The sequence below is a fragment of the Oryza brachyantha genome, chromosome 8 (assembly GCF_000231095.2).
Source record: "Oryza brachyantha chromosome 8, ObraRS2, whole genome shotgun sequence".
Taxonomy (NCBI): domain Eukaryota; kingdom Viridiplantae; phylum Streptophyta; class Magnoliopsida; order Poales; family Poaceae; genus Oryza; species Oryza brachyantha.
This window is the reverse complement of record NC_023170.2, coordinates 475,467-492,602: the sequence shown is the minus strand read 5'-3', so window position 1 is coordinate 492,602 and position 17,136 is coordinate 475,467. Positions and strand designations below refer to the sequence as shown.

The 17,136-nt window shown below is 38.4% G+C and overlaps 2 protein-coding genes across 4 annotated transcripts; both read left to right on the top strand.

Moving 5' to 3' along the window:
- The first annotated feature begins 165 nt into the window (after positions 1-165).
- Positions 166-4,652, top strand: LOC102714031 (putative methylesterase 14, chloroplastic). The gene is made up of 5 exons (XM_040526780.1): positions 166-1,404; positions 3,161-3,400; positions 3,490-3,633; positions 3,707-3,841; positions 3,976-4,652. The coding sequence occupies exons 1-5, from the start codon at positions 1,105-1,107 to the stop codon at positions 4,348-4,350; spliced, it is 1,194 nt and encodes a 397-aa protein (XP_040382714.1). The 5' UTR covers positions 166-1,104; the 3' UTR covers positions 4,351-4,652.
- Positions 4,653-5,490: 838 nt separating this feature from the next.
- Positions 5,491-10,084, top strand: LOC102713758 (survival of motor neuron-related-splicing factor 30). 3 transcript variants are annotated; one of them, XM_015840628.1, is made up of 9 exons: positions 6,812-6,891; positions 7,073-7,162; positions 7,288-7,301; positions 7,438-7,545; positions 7,742-7,824; positions 7,925-8,000; positions 8,503-8,688; positions 9,369-9,497; positions 9,753-10,084. In XM_015840628.1, the coding sequence occupies exons 3-9, from the start codon at positions 7,299-7,301 to the stop codon at positions 9,921-9,923; spliced, it is 756 nt and encodes a 251-aa protein (XP_015696114.1). In that variant the 5' UTR covers positions 6,812-6,891; positions 7,073-7,162; positions 7,288-7,298; the 3' UTR covers positions 9,924-10,084. The 3 variants fall into 3 exon arrangements, with proteins under 3 accessions (XP_006659044.1, XP_015696114.1, XP_015696113.1); XM_006658981.2 differs by lacking the exons at positions 7,073-7,162; positions 7,288-7,301 and adding an exon at positions 5,491-5,640 and having other exon boundaries at positions 6,814-6,891; XM_015840627.1 differs by having other exon boundaries at positions 7,073-7,301.
- The last annotated feature ends 7,052 nt before the right edge of the window (positions 10,085-17,136 follow it).

The window sequence follows — 17,136 nt, the reverse complement described above, 5'->3', positions numbered from 1 at the left end:
AGCATGGAATAGTTAGTTTGTAACAATAATATAGTGAGGTAGCGAATGAGGCACAAAGAGGAATAAAAAGTTGCAGAAAGAATTAAAGGAAAGGAAGGTGCCATTTTTATCTTTATCTGAAGAACGGTGGAGGACAGGGTGGTGGTCAACAGGGCAGACCAAACCAGACATCAAGGAGAGAAAGAGAAAGAGAAAGAGACTCTGAAACTGAAGAGAAGAAAAGAAAGAAAGGTTGAGGACCAGAGGTGTACAAGACTACAACTCTACTCCTCACAATACACACCAGCAAAAGACACCAGCATTCCCAAGAAACCGCCCTAAAAGCTTCCAAAGATTTCTCATTTGTTTTCTCCCTGCGAATTTCTCCTGCTAGGAGGAGGAGAGAGCAGAAAAGGGTTTCAGAGGAGCACAGAAATAAATGATTTTGGCGAGATTTGTGTGGGAAATGAGTTAGCAGTTGTAGGTGTTAGGACCACTCATAAATTCTGCCTGTTCTTTTTCAGATCTGCTCCGTGCTTTGCTTCCCAAACGAAAAGAAATTCTCTCCACCCAGGACACTGTCTCTGCTTCGAGTCCGAGTCCTTTTTAGAAGAAAAATCTCTCCTCTCTTGTATGGCTCGTCGTCTGAATCCATTCTTGCCGCTCTCCCAGCTCGGAGTTTCTTGATTTCTCCGAAGCTTCTGTCTTTTTTATTTTAAAAAAAAATTCCGGAGTTAGTTTTTCTTTTGCTGTGAGTTTGTTCGTCGTGTTGATTTGTTTCTCTGCGAGTCCACTCTCGAGTCCAGAGGCAGAATCTTGGTGTTGAATTCAACACTGTTCGAAGCAGAAGTCGAGTTCCTCTCGTAAAAATTCATCTTTTTTCTTGTGTTCGTTTGCTGCGTAATCACCTCTCCTCTGCTCTCTTTTTTCTTGGCTTGAATCTCACACAGTTCGCAGCTTTCCACACTCGTTTCCGGTCTCGATTTCATCAGCTGAGGTCGGCTCCTGCTCATCTCTGCCGATTCGTTTCGTCTCGAGAGCATATAAAATCCCTCTTTGGTTTCGCCAACTCCACAAGGTTAGTCCATCTCGTGGTCGATTGGTTGATTCCATTTCCTCCCAAGAATGGGCAACGCGTTCCGGTGCATGTCGCGCAAGGAGCACCGCGGCGGCGCGGCGGTGTCGCGCAGCAAGCGGATGGGGAGCGCGCGGTCGGGGCGCGGCGCCGGGAAGCTGACGCCCGCGGAGGAGGAGCTGCTGCACCGGCAGGCGCTGGCCATGGCCATCCACCAGCACCTCGACGCCGGGGGCTCCATGTCGCGCCGCATCGACGCGGGCGGCTCCATGTCCCGCCGCATCGGCCCCGGCTCCACCAGCTCCCGCCGCCGCGGCGACCTCCCGGACTCCGTCATGAATGGCAAGGCAGTAAGGCTCTCGCTTCTCTCTTTCCTCTCCTCGCCTTCACATGCTGTCATCTGTCCTTTTTTTTTTCAACCATGAGTCTGTGCTTACAAGTTCATAGCCAATGCCACTGTAAAATTGTGCAATTTTATGTGTATTTTTGTGTTGGTGTATTTCTGCAAAAATTTTGTGATTCATCGTGTTTGGCCAATTACAGGTTTACAGCTGCCAATAGATTGTAGGATCAGTTCATCATTTGGTCCTAACGATTGTCATATTTGTTTCTTTTGTCTTGGCTTACATTTTGTTGTTTAAGGTGTTTGTTGGTGCTTGGAAGCTTCCTGTTTTTATAATTATCGTGTTATTGCCATGTTTTGAAGTCCTTGCATTTGCAGTTGGCATTTGGACGATGGCTTGACGGCAACATTGTCCTCAAATTAGCCGATTTTCTCTGTTCTTTAATGTCTGGCTGCTCTAGATTAGCTAGTTAGTTGGCTTGTTTTGTTGTTAGTGTTGGATTGTTTGTGAATGCGGACAATTCAATGAGTCAGGTAGCTATATTTTTTTCTAATGTTAATTGAGCAACGTCGTCCTTTGTACATGGGGATTTTCTGAGCTATTTCTTCATAGTTTCCTTGTTAAGATGCATTTTGATGTATAATCAGCAGATATTTTATATCTATAATTCTATAGATCATTGAATATTGGCTGTTGACGTTCTGAAATATGTTAAGCGGTTTTGCGAGGTTCTGAGAATATGACATATGTTAAAGTAGGTCTGCAGGTGTAATCATACCCGAGTGCATATTGGTTTTTCATGCTAGTCTGATACTTCTCATTTGCCAGTATAATACACAAGATTTGTTGATGGGAATATTGATACCAATGCATATTGCTGTTTGAGTCCATGTTTTCTGTTGTTCCATGATTCGTTTCATTATCCAATTAATTGCTGATACTTTTGACCTCAGTCCAATTTTCTTAAATCTTCAACACGTTTTTTAATATAGTTTTTCATACTTTACAAACCTTCATTGTATACCAGACATGTATGTAGGCTTCATTTCGTTGCATGCCAGTGATCCAAAGCTTAATTAGAAAAATAACTGCAATGCTCATATACCTAGTATTTGTGAATTGTTACATATGGAGTATGTATTGTTAATTATGCCACTATTTTTGAAAATGCATCTTTGTGTACAGATTAATTAGACAAGGATATGTATCTATGAAGAAACTTGTTGCTATTAGGACTACAAGACAGTGCTAGGACCTCAACAGTGGCCTCTAAGTTCACAGCATTTCCCCCATTTTATATGGATCCCTCAATCGATAACTCTCTTCTCTGTTTTCTTGTATTTCAGTAGCAGTGGTCCTTTCTCAAAACTATGGTCCCAACTATATAGGAACAAAGAAATGGGCCATATTCTTTTTGTTCCTTTGTCCTTAGCCTTGTCTAATCCAAATTAAGAAGAAAAAAAATAAATTCTACACGCTCATGTTCTTTGGCCCTTATGGAAAACCTTTTCAATGATAAAGATGACATAAGCGTTTTCATGACTCTTCTTGCAGTGATTTATTGTAGGATTTAGGAACTGATATACATTAGGAGAAGGGAACCCAATTTGCCCTTAATATACAACTTCTTCTTCCCCAGTTATTTGTTTGATGCCTTACACGAACAAATTTTAAATAGGTTTCCTTGGTAGTAGCTATAATTTCTATTAAATGGACTTGATGTTCTCACACATTGTTTTTCCTTCTGGATCGATCATTTCAGGTCCAAATTGTTTTAGAGAACTTGGAAACAAAGAAAATTGTTCTTGTTCATGGAGAAGGATTTGGTGCTTGGTGTTGGTACAAGACCATTTCTCTCTTGGAGGAAGCTGGTCTTGATCCTATTGCCTTGGATCTCACGGGTTCTGGTATAGACAATGCTGACATAAACAGCATAGCTACATTAGCAGATTACTCCAAACCTTTAATCGACTACCTCAATAAACTTCCTGAGAATGAAAAGGTGGGAATTACATCCAGTGTTCTATATTGAAAAGAATTTAAAAAAAAACTGGGTATTTGAGCTCTGTGTTCATGACAACCCTGATGCAGGTTATTTTGGTCGGTCATAGTTGTGGAGGTGCAAGCGTGTCATATGCAATAGAAAAATGCCCCAAGAAGATATCGAAGGCTGTATTTCTTACTGCTACAATGGTGAAAGATGGCCAGAGGCCCTTTGATGTGTTCTCTGAGGAAGTATGTATTATCTTCATGTGCATTTTTATGCTTGTACAGGAAAGCAACTGAAACTAAGCCGTGTGCTTTGCAGCTCGCATCTGCAGATGTTTTCTTGCAAGAATCACAATTCTTACTATACGGAAATGGAAAGGACAAGCCTCCTACCGGGCTCATGTTCGACAAACAGCAAATCAAGGGGCTATATTTCAACCAAAGTCCTTCCAAGGTACATTGTGTTTATACTCTTGTCCCATGCTGTCAACTGAAAAGAAGAAACAAAATCTTTTTTCGCATTCCTTGACATTACCAGTTCATGTTTTCAGTGGGCTACCTAATAAGTTTATGCACACCAAACTGTAGGATACCGCACTGGCTGCAGTGTCCATGAGGCCCATCCCTCTAGCCCCAATCATGGAGAAGCTCTCCCTCACCCCAGAAAACTATGGAGCTGTGCGCCGCTACTTCGTCCAGACGCTCGACGACCGCATGCTCTCGCCTGATGTCCAGGAGAAGCTGGTCAGGGAGAACCCGCCCGATGGCATCTTCAAGATCAAGGGTGGTGACCATTGCCCCTTCTTCTCAAAACCACAGTCCCTCAACAAGATCTTGCTTGAGATAGCTCAAATTCAGGCTCCGACGACGCTGCTCCCCAGCAATGCCAAGACAGAGGCGATAGAGGTGACAGAGGCCAAGACAGAACAAGAAGAAGAAGAGAAAACTGAGAAATCGTCATGACTGTTTATGTGTATGTACATGGAATGGTAGTAGCACATAGGTTGCAAGCAGGAGATACCAGGATCAATTGAAACCAGTCGGCTGCCAGAATAATAATGTACCAGTAGGAAGGCGAAGAAATGTTCTTTTTTTTTCCCCTTTGTGATCAAGTATAGCGAATGAGCGTATGAGAGATCTTCAGTCAGATATATATGTTTAACCTTGTGAATTATAGGTTCTTCGGTCTGATGTCTGAACATTATCATCTTGCAGTCTCTGTCAGGTGCAATGTGTCAATGCTCCAATCCACATTATCATCTTCATTCAGATACTATCAGGGTCATCACTTGGTCTTTTTTAGAAAAAAATGAAACTGCATATGCAAACGAAAAATAATTTATGAATAAAATTTTTATATACGTATTCTTGACGATCTAAAAATAAATATTGAAAAATAAAATATAATAAAAAACCTAAAAATCAACTCTATATTTAAGGTTAAAAATTTAAATTTTGGTTTATAAGCATACGAAGAAGCGAAAAAGAAGTGGACATATATGTTTAACCTATCACCAGGGCATAACTCAGTTTTGCAAATCTCTCAAATGTCAGTGACTAGATGCAAAGCGAGACGTTTAAGAATGGAACACAGAATCGATCTTAAAATGAGCACTAATATTCTTTTTTCTCATAATATTAAACTTGTTTACACGTTTTCCCAAAAAATAAAAAAAAAACAGAGCCATTTCATAGAGTATCTGGAGCCAGGGAATTACTCCCTCCGTTTTTAATTTTCACTCCGTTTTTTTTCATAATGTTAAACTTGTTTACATAGTTTTTAATGTAATTTTTCCGAACAGAATAAATGATCGAACATAAATCCAAAAAGTCCACTGATTCATCCGTTAAAAACTATAGGGAGTATTACTTGATCATGGGATCATGATAATTTTTTTGAAGTTTCCATTAAAAAAAAGAGCAAAAGTATCTAAAGGAGACGAATATATGGGCTAAGACATGGGCCAAGATGACATGGGCTTCAGGATGCAATACAAGAGGGCTTGTTTGTTGGGCCGGATTTGGGCCCACTAAAGGAGGCCCACGTGGAAAGAATTCTTCTCCTCTTCTTTATCTTCCCAAGAAAAAAAACCCACGCGAAAAAGAGGAAAAAAAGAAGAGGAAGAGGAGTCGAATTGAGGAATCGAATCGAGGCGGCGGCGGCGGCGAGAAGCAGGCGAGGCAGCCATGGAGGATCTGAGCGTGGAGGAGCTCGCTTCCAACCTCTCCACCTACAAGGAGCAGCTCCGTGAGGTCTCGTCCTAACCCCTATCTACGCGACGCTGTCTTCTTTTTTTTTTTTTGTTCTTTTTGTCCTGCGAGTTTCCCCCTAGAGTTTCGCGCGTGCGATGTGGAGATTGGGGTTTGCTGCGGAGGGGATGCGCGCCGTTGAGTGGTTTAGGTATTGTTTTTTCGCGTGTGTGTGGGTGCTGTTTATTTCTCCCCGGGGGTTAGGTCTCGATTTCGGCCGAGTTCGGATTCTAGGGTTTTTGTTGCACGCGGTTAGTTATTGATTCTAATCGAAAGTTGGTTTCTTGATTTTAATATGATACATATAGTACCTCTGGATAGCTAGCGAATTAGACTACAATTGGCTTGTGATTCGACCTTACGATTGTTGCATGCCTTTGTGCGCTGAGGATCTGTTAATGTTGCTATGTTAGCAGTAAGTAGCATTAGCTACATATTCTCATATTTACAGAATGAACAATCTTATGGAAGAGCAGTCAATAAAAAAAAAGAATGCTACTCTTCAGATGATTTGGATAGACCAACACCACCATATACTTTGGGTAAAAATCTGCAAGCTTGGGAAGATGATGAGGACCTTCAAACTGGAAAGCTCCTGGATAACCTGCTAGTATCACGTTATCTACTGTATGAATTGATGTTTTTTTTTAAAAAAAATACAGAAGCACTGGCTACTGGAAACATTGGTCATAGGTTATCTGATCATATACAAAGCATACTGCTTTGTTATGTTCATGCAGTAGATGACCTACTGGGTAGACAGCATTCTTCTAATTATCATGTAATTGGGTTCGAAGCATTCATTTGGTGGTTGAAGATTCTTTTCAAACCCTTTGAAGTATGTTGGAACTTGGAACTTCGATGCTTGAGCCTCGCTGCAATAATAAATGTTTGATATTTGAAAATGATGAATCTTTTAATACCATTATCATTGGATCATTCAGACTGTTGTTTTGGATTGACTAATGCTCATGCAATCATCTACAAACTCTTATGATGTTCTGTTTCAGTCTGTCTGAAAACTAGAAAGTTGTGATCAGTTGATCACTAATTAGCAGAGTTTGTGGTAGTGCATAAGGTAGGTAGACTGGTATTGGTGCTTCTTGTTCTGACTGAGTTCTGTTTAACTTCTGAGCAATTTAACCTCATGTGTAAGCATTCATTGTTGTATTACAGGTTAGGAAGATCATCAAGGAGAAAAAGGATGATCCTGGAATTTCTGAATACCTTGATATGGAAAAGGAACTTGAAGAGGTGAGTACCTGGCATGCTGTATGTTATGCTGCTATCTGCTCGTGTTGGTTGGTATCAACTAATTATCAGATGCCGCTTCTGGTAGCTGATACTAATATGACTTGATGATTTCTAGAAAAGGATATTTTATCTTTGATTTTTGGGCCTATTGCTATCGATCCCTTTTTCTTCTTTGTTCAAGGAGCCATGCCAACAAGGCACTAAGGCAGCATGAAAAAGGCAGCTTGCAACATTATTGGGGCATTTAGATTTTAGTGTAACACATTGAAAGGTGAGAAGGTTGAATATGCCAATGGTAGGGACTATCTGAGCAACCATATTAATAGTAATGAACACTGCATCTAAAGTTCCATGGCTTCAAAGTTGTCCATTACCCTTTGTCTTGATTGATTGCAGGTCTGTGTCTCATGGTAGAGTACCTCCTTCCGATTTTGGGTGTCGATGCTGCTTCTCTAAGTTTGAATCACTAAATATGTGCAGATCTAATGATATTGGGATATTAGTTTTTGTATTTGTTCTTAATGTATCTTTCTGTAACTACGGCAGGTTATTACATTAACGGAAGAGCTTTTGGCAACTGCAAGTCAAAGTGGGAATGCCCAAAGTGATGCAGGTCTATCACCACCGAATTATTCGGGCGGGCTGCAGTCAGAGGTAGCTTTCTTCGTTGTTACATGTACTTGTTTTTTTAACGATTATTTAGCTGAATTGATCATTGGCATGTGTTATCCATTCCATGTACCAGCAGGATATTTGGAGGTTCTATATTTGTTTTATTATATCTAGAAATTATGAATGCACATGTTTCTTCTGAGGGGTATCATTAAACTAACATACTATTTGGGTTTAGGCACTGGATGACCCTTCTCAATCCCATGAGAAGTTTGCAGTTGGGACTAAAGTGCAAGCTGTGTGGAGTGAAGATGGGGAGTGGTAGGTTCCTTTTGTACTTATTTCTAGCTGCAAGCATATATATTCCTTCTGTTTTTTATGTATATTCCAAATCAACATGTTTGATTAGTTGAATTGTCAGGTACACTGCAACAATTGAAGCTTTGACGGAAAACGGCTATTATGTAAGCTATGAGGGCTGGGGAAACAGGGAAGAGGTATGCTCATTTTTGCTGTTTGGATCTCTCGCAATATTGTGAACAACTATGTATGGTACTAAATGTGATATGTAATTTATGGCTACCACACCTGTATGTTTAAATTTCCACCATGAAGTTTTTCTTTAGGAAGCTAAGGGCAAGTGATAACCTAGTCTGTGCATTAATTACTGTTATGCTTTCAATCTGCAGGCCTTTCCTGCAACTGAAATTTCATCCTGCTCAGGATCCACTTAGTTGTCATAAGACACAACTACTTTGCTTTTGTATTTACTCTTCTAATAGCCATTGCATGACCGACAGATTCTGCTATTTTGTTTTATAGGCGACATTGCAACTCACAATTTTGTAATTCTAATTAGAAAATGCAAATGTTCGTTAAATACAACAGTGACTTTGATTTATACTAGTTTATTCAGTCGTGTAATGGTAAAAGTGAATTACATCGTGATTGATTCCTTCATTTTGTGTGTGCAAACTGTTAATTTGCTGCCTCATGTAGGTTGACCCTGCTAATGTAAGGCCACTTGAGGAGGAAGCTGCTGATGCTTTGCGACAGGCTGAAAAGGAAGCTGAAGCTACCAAAATGGCAATAAAAAGGAAAATTGAACAAGCAGCAACATCCGACTTTCAGATGCGTAGCTTACCCACCAAACTTCGTATTGATCCAAATGATACTGAAGATGTGGTAAGTTAATCTTTCTTTTCTTATATTTATTTATAAATTGGATATTACTACTCATGTGCTCTTCCAACTATGGTAGAAACACTCAAAACACATCAACCTGTTTGTGCGTCCTAATGAAATTGACTGAATTGAGGATTGGGTCAGTTTTCCTTATTGCTGATATCTGTATCATGTACCACACACAATTAAGCATATTCATTAAGTTCATGAAAGCACACATATAGCCTACCACCTTATGTAGTTGCAAGATTATGTTTCTGTGGTGTTCACACCATCTTAGAGCAAGTTCAATAGTATAGCCAACTACTAGCTCCAATTCATCTATAGTCAATTTAATAGCTAATTTATACAATAGTTACCTACAAAACACCAATATATGGCTCCACATGTCATACACACATTTTGTCTTAGAGCCCGTGTGCCGCTGACTACAAATTAGTAGCCCACCTCTATTCTCTCTCATCTTTTATCTATTTAAAATATGCTTATAGCTGGCTTATAGCCTGCTATTGTACTTGCTCTTATTTTGATGTGAACCTCTCCATCATAAGATTTAGTACAAAACATGTACAAGCAAGCCTCAGTATTGCATTCTCGTACATGGAAATGGTGGGCCTTGTAATATTCTTTTAAGCTACATCCTTTGGGCCATATGTTCTGACTTACATTTGTATCTGCAGAAAGCTGCGAAGCGTAAGAAGATTCATGCATTCAAGTCAAAAGCCCGCTTTGAGCAACTAGAATTTGCACAAAACAAGCGGCAGAATGCATGGCAGCAGTTCCAAACAACCAAAGGGAAAGCTAAAAAGGTATCATCCCTGCCACCCACTCTAACTTGGCCAGGCCCCTATCTGAGAAGGCTCCTATAAACGTCGAAAATCTAGCATGTTTTCTAAGATGTAATTTTAATAAAGGTGGGCAATGCCCCCAAGTCCCCAACAGAGGTTGTGAGCCCCCTTCCTTTTCAGTTTATCACACAGCAGAACCTTACCGTTTGGTTTAGAATTAGTTCCTTCCTTTTACGCTTGTTATCCTGAGTCCTGACTTTGGTGGTTTACTTTCAGGTCGGCTTCTTTTCCGGCCGCAAAAAGGAGAGCATCTTCAAGTCACCAGATGATCACAGAGGCAAGGTTGGTGTCACCGGGAGCGGGAAAGGCCTGACCGAGTTCCAGAGGAGGGAGAAGCACCTGCATCTCAAGGATGGCTCTTCTGATGCATTGGACGGTGAGGAATAAACCGGCTTAGGCTTTTAGTTCATGAGAAGGCGTATCAAACACTGACGTATTGCCGGACCTGGTCTAAGTGGAGTTTGTAATCTGTAACAATGTATGCTCAACCTGTCCAAACTAGAAATAACATCACATTACATAGAGCTATTAATGTCTATCAATCTCCTTTTTGGGTCCAGACTGCAACTTCATTGTTTTTTGAGTTTCTCTAACCCTCTTTGGAAGGCAATAATTTTACAGGAACTAGTCAAAGTCCTGCAAAAATGATCTTCAGCTGGTCGGGAAATACGGCACAAGGTCATGTGGGCAGAAGCGTCCTGTTGTTGAACAGGACGCTTCTTGCAGTTGAATACATGTACATCTTCTGAACATTCTTGCTGGAACTGGAACCTGTCCAGATTTCTTCCTCCCAAAGAATTCAATACCAGCAGCTTCCAAGTTCTTGCAAGTCGCAACTATCCTCAGCAGAAAACAACCTTTTCACAGAGGCATCTCTGATGCCGACGCCGCCTTTTTCTTTTCATCCAACTTGTTCAGATACACATTTTGCCAACCTGGAACTTTTCCTGCTGATTCTGAACTGTTCTTTATATTTCTTCTTTTTCCTTTTTACGATTCGTCATCTACACAAATCTGGAAACGTGTAATTTTACCTCCCTTTTGTTTTCTTCTGCTGAATTCTTTGAAGCTTTCGTATGTATGGCTCTGACATCTGGAAGACAGTAACCAGTAGCCATCTGCATCTATCTATTGTTTATTTTGGCTTTCTGAACTTGCAGCACATGGAACTTTCTCTTCATGATCGTCTCAATCTCTTAACATTAACCTAATGTTTCTCACATGTGGCCACTCTCAATCTCTTCCCAAAAACTGGCGAAAAACTGAACTCAATGACATCGTAAGCTAGAAACTAAAAAATCATACTCCCTCCGTTTCATATTGAGATAACTTTATTCTAAGTCAAGCCTTTTTGAATTTGATCAAGTTATAGAAAGATATAACAATATGTTCAACACAAGATAAATATATAGTATAAAAACTTATTTAATAATAGATTTGATGAAACTAAGTTAATGTTGTAGATGTTAGTATATTTTTATATAAAATTGATCGAACTTAAAACGCTGTTGTTTTTGGGTAAATTTGGTCACATGTTCCCCGTGAAAGTCTGAGAAGTTGGCATGTCAATTTCTAGACACGGTGGAGATGAAGATGTGATGCAGGAAAAGGGAGAGGAGACTAAACTACACACCATGACCTGAAAAACTGCAAGATCACACGGGTTCCTGAAAGAAACTTGTGCAGTATTCTGACATAGCTTCTGGGACTGCATCTCATCTTCAGGCCACACATTAGTTGACAAACCACTTGCTATGACGATGGATGCATAGAATACAAACCTAAAACTTTCTTGCCATGCATGTTTTTGCAAGGAATTTAAGGGTAAACTGAATTTTGAACTTGAAGATGGATACATAGGATTATAGGAAGTTTTTTCTCTTGCCATGCATGTTTTGCAAGGAATTTAAGGGTAAACGGAATTTTGAACTTGAAGTGGTCAAGGTGTATTTTGGGTTATTAAAATTCCTTAATTTGTTGGTTATTTCTAGCTACTAGTAATTTTTTTTTTGACTCTCTCGATGTCAAAGTTGCAAGAAATAAAGACTGGTGCAATGCTTATGCATGCACAAGCTGTCTATTACTTACCTGTCTTTTGAAGTAAGGCTCGAGTATCACTACATACCTACCCTTGAGATGTGACCCTCTTAATAACCTGGAAAATTATGTTGAAACCTTCTTTCTCTCTCCATCTTATTACGCCACCATTTCCCTCTTTTGCAGGTCATTAGCATCTGATATTTTTCGTCCTTTTTTATAGATTGATTAATCTCTTGCGACTGATGTCTTCATATTTTGAAAAAGACCAAAAATATCTTTTTTTGGATTTCTTTATATGTCTTTCTAACAGAAAGAATAGTAGTAACATACACATTTCCCTTTGCTAATGCTTCGAGAGATGTGTTAGTTGAGATGGAAAATAGTTTTGCTAATTATTTTCATGGATTGTAAGGTAAGTTAATATTTTAAAGCTAGATAATTACATATATATATCACATCATGATTTATCACCTGTTAATCGTCATGATGACTAGTGAATTTTGCTGCTTCTAGAGAGCAGAGAAGTAATATTTCATTTTACTCTTCTTGGCTGGTAAGCTACACAAAGTTGTTCAATTCATTCGACTATTCGCGATCCATCTGAATCTTAAACAAGGCAGGAGTATTGGTTTGGTGAGTATCACGTTTGTGACTGCAGAGTCGCCACGATCGAAGAGAAACTTTAACCAAGAAAGCATCAAATCATTTCTTCAGCTTCCCCATTTCATCATGCTGCTCCCTGTTCGTCAAATCTTGTCATGATCTTTACGTCAGAGCTGGGTACTGTGAGCATGATCTATGATGATTCAGAGAGCTGCTTTGTCAAGAACTGATCTGGAAAGCAAGTTATCCTGGTTTGTTTGGAGCCATAAATCGATCCTGGAGAGCAATTTGATCTGATCAATTTGCTGCTGTGGTTTGTTGGCCGGTCGCGATGAACTGTTGCATGTCAGAAAAAATGCAGAAAAAGAGATGAGATTGGGATGGGCTTCAGTTTGGTGAGGATTATGTTTCAGAGAACTGACAGGTACAGGCATCTGTGCAGCTACTTAGCTGACAAGCAGGGACCGAAACCAACTAACCAAGTTGTTCTTGGTTCCACCTAACTAGAAAATTGCCACTTTACTGTACGAACATACCATCTTACAGTTCATGTCTGAAGCAAAAAAATGTTTTTCCATGTGCACATTATGAAATCAAAATGAGACTTTTAGTGCTAAGACGAATTAACATGAATACTCTCAATTTAGTGTCATGGTTTTTTCTTCTTTAAATCAAAGATGCAAGGAGCGCCTTTTTCTGCAATAAATTCAGATAGATGAAAGGGAGAAAATCAGCAGTGCTTATACTCAGCTTGTATTTCCTCCGTCCCAAAATAAGTTTATCATTCTAATTCAAATTTAAGCTAGAAAAAAGATATTATTTTGGAACGAAGGGAGTAGAAAACTACCATGCCTTTTTTTTTCCATGATTCTTGGAACGTCACTGTAAGCTCTCTATGCATGTATACACTTTTTCAACACAAATGAATTGCAATTTTAATTTAGTACCAAAGCCTCTTGCTTTTCCGACACACGCGAACTGCATTTTTAGTACTACATTAAGCTTTTTTGCTTGTTGCTTTCTTGGTGATTAATTGTGATGTGCAACAGATTAATTAGTACATATATGCATGCTGTTGAAAAACCGATCAATTAAATAATTAAACCTCTAATCTACGCAACCTGCACCTAATAATTGGCACATATATGAGTTGGTCGACTAGGTCGTGCGTACGTACGTGTTCTCCATGATCTGTCTACTAGTTCATATTTTCAGCTGGAGAGACGCAATGAGTGACTGATTCAATTCAAAGTTCAGTCGAGTTAATATCGAACAAAAATTGCTTGGTCAGAGAAACTCAATTAGTTCCCAACTATATATAAATCTTGTCAATTTGATTAGCCTCATTGAGAATTTCACATCTGATACCTACGTTCCACATTCGCAGGAGCACTGATCGTCAGCAAACTGTAATTCAGGGGTTGACATTCAGCAAGATCACTGATGAGTCTGCTGTTAATCTAAACACACATAATGCATATGAATGCCATGGCAATAATCTCTCCTGGAAAAAAATGGCGACATGCTACTTTATTTCTTTCAAAGTGATGTACATATGGATCCAATTTTCAGAGACGAAAACGACGTACGACAAATTGATACAGCAGATGTGATCAGGAAGCCTGTCCCAGTGGATTTCTGCATGGTCACTTTCAGTTTCAGGGCATGCATTCCTGCTCATATGGAGTCCTGCGTCAACGGCGATAACAACAGATAAATTGCAAGGGCATGGAAACATGTAGAACAGATTAGCCCTGACTGTAGTCCAGCTGCAGTAGCAATCGATCGAGAAAAAAACGCATCAAAGTAGCTGTCATTCTTACGAGATTAAACACAATTATTAACAAGTACTGCAGATGATGATCAGTATTGTAAGATGTGTTTGATGATCTTTGGCTTGAGAGTTAAGAATTGAACTAGGTTGGGTTAGGGAAAATAAGATCACATTGTTCGTTCACCATCAATGTTACAGCAGCCGGTCTCTCTCCTCTCCTAACCTGAAAGAGACGATTAATTGCAACTAGTCACAATTAGGAGTAGCCTTTTTTAAGACAATTGCAAATAGCAGTTAGTTAGCTAGCTAGTGCCTAGCTTGGTCGCTAATGCCAGCTAGGACATCTGCAGTACTGCTGTACTACGCATTAAATTAATTAAAATGATGAAGAAAATGTTTTGTGCTCTTCACTCAACCTCCATATTTGTTATTGCTCAAGCTTTAATTTCCAGAAACATTTGTTTCCCATTTACTTAGATATGAACTTATAGCTCCATATTTTTTTGTTTTTAAACTAATTATTTGATAAATTATCAATGATTGAATTTTAAAAGGTTGACTAAATCTTATCCGAAATACCAAATATTATTTACGACTAACCGAGGGAGTTGCACGAAGTGAAAAAACGATATTATGTGACATGCTCAATATCTATAGCAAGCATTATGATTCATCATTGAACATATTGCTTTAAAAGAGATCGATTAATTGCTAGTACTGTAGTACCATTACATTACATTGTACTACCATACATGTTTCTCTCAACTCCTCGAAGAAAGCCAGAAATAAAGATTGTACTAGCTAGCTAGTACATTTGTTTTGTTCGATCATGAGATCAAGATAGCTTAGCTTAGCTTAGACACGGGGAGACCAGACATATGTATCGCCGTCACCATCGATCTCGATCATCACACATATGAATGAAGCTTTCAGAAGGAAGCTTTTCATGAAACCGACCTCCATTGATTTTATTTCGGCCATGCCACTAGCTGCTGCTAGACATGCAAGAAGCTTCCAAAAGTATCAGGGGGAGAGATAAGAAAACTAGGAAGGGATATGCCAAAGGGTGAACTAGAAAACTAGCGGCGACAAATCCAACGATGCAGAAATATCTGAGAACGAGAGGTGAATTGAAATGTCCTCGGGAGAGATGAAGTCGTAAATGTCCTCTTCCTTTTATAACAATTTTTATGATTCTTAAAAAAAATATCCACGAGATATCAATTTTTTATGTAAAATGTAAATACCTCCAACCAATAATTTAGATGCATCGAAGTTTTACATACTTTTCGGTACATTTAATGAGAATTACATTGCTTTTTCTTATTTATATATATATACACACCTAGCTAAAAGAAGCATCCTACCATTGAATGTGTATCAAAGGTTGTGAATACACACTTTAGTCCCGACATGGACATCCTCCTGTCTCTTCACTTACATTTCAAATTCTAATTCATTTTTTAAAAAAAGTCGATAGCACTACCAAGCTAACTAAAAAATCCGTATAAATCCTTTCGTATTAGTTCGAATTTATGGGGTGCTCCATTTCCTATTTTTCTGTAATTTGGGAATTTATTCCTCCCTTACAACAGAGTAAACCAGAAATATTTTGAGAATCATCGAAAATGATGGAAAAATATCGCGAAAAATCTTTCGAAGCACTTTGCCAAAAGTATCACAGTGACATGACTGTAGCCTAGCGGTTGTAAGGACCTTAGTAGCACTTAATATCCTAGGTTCGACTTTTTGTTGAAGAGAATAATCTAGAATTCTAAGTTTCGATCCATGTCTATCCCAATATAATTTTTAATTGCTTTTAATTTCCATTACTAATATTAGGTAACACTAAACTGTCAAATTCATAAATATGAAAAACTCGACCGCATCAAGATTGCTTTTTAAAAATAATATAAATATAGTATCGTTTTCAACCGTTCCCATCCCTAGCTGTCACACATGGTCTTATTTACTTGTTGAGCTCCTGCCCTTTCCATAAAAAAATTGCACAATTCCTTATATATTATACAAGTGCACAATTCAATACATTATGCATTTATATGCTATATATGATGTATAATACCAGCAATGATCGATGAAGCAGTGTTAGTGGTATCGTTGCAGGTAAACGTTGTAATCAAAGAACTCAATACAGTGTCAAACAGATGACCAAAAATCGACAAATAACAACTAGAGCTACTAATTAAATTACTATTCATGCATTTAATTAGATGTATATATGGAGCAGGACGGCAGCAAATTTTGACATGAGCTCTATGAAATTAACTGCCGTACGTATTCACTCCATCCTCTTCGATCCATATTAATCAATCAATTAATTAATTAACTAGACTGTACTTGACCTGACATGCTTAATTCTTTGACCCTGAATTTTCCATGCATTTTAATTTGCTACTCGATCTCGATCTGTTCATGCAAATCTACTTGTACATGCACACGTACTTTCCTAAATTGAGTATGTATGAATTAATGTATGATCGATCGATATATCATTAATATTACGTTTTCATCTGCTAGTATTTGATTAATTACAGTATATATATTGGTTAATAACTATACAATGTTATTGCATGCTAGCTACTCCGTAGCTATGTATGTTTGTGGTCGACTATAGACACGTGCGTACGTACGTACGGTCAATATTTGGGTTATCGACTGTCTACCTACCCATGAATGTGTAGATATATACGTAGATAGATCCAATTAAGTTAACGACAACTTGTGTTTTTTTTATAATACTTCTTCTATCTCTAAATGTTCGACGCCGTCGACTTTTTTATACACGTTTAACTATTCGTCCTATTCAATTTTTTTAAAAAATATATAAAGCTATATATATGCAAAAAGTATATTTAATAGTAAATAAAATTATATAAAAATAATTAATAGTTATGTAAGTTTTTTTGAATAAGATGAATAGTTAAACTTGTATAAAAAATTAACGACGTCAAATATCTAGAGACAGAGAAAGTATATATATATATATATATGAATATTAGATCCTACTACCAGTTGTAGCTACTCTCTGCACGTCCGTAATGAAAAATATTTTCATAATTGTTTCTGCTCTCACCCAACAGAAAGTATAAACACTATTAAATGTCATGTGAATCATACAACTATATGTGTAGAGTTTGTACTTTCTATTGGAAGAAAGAAAAA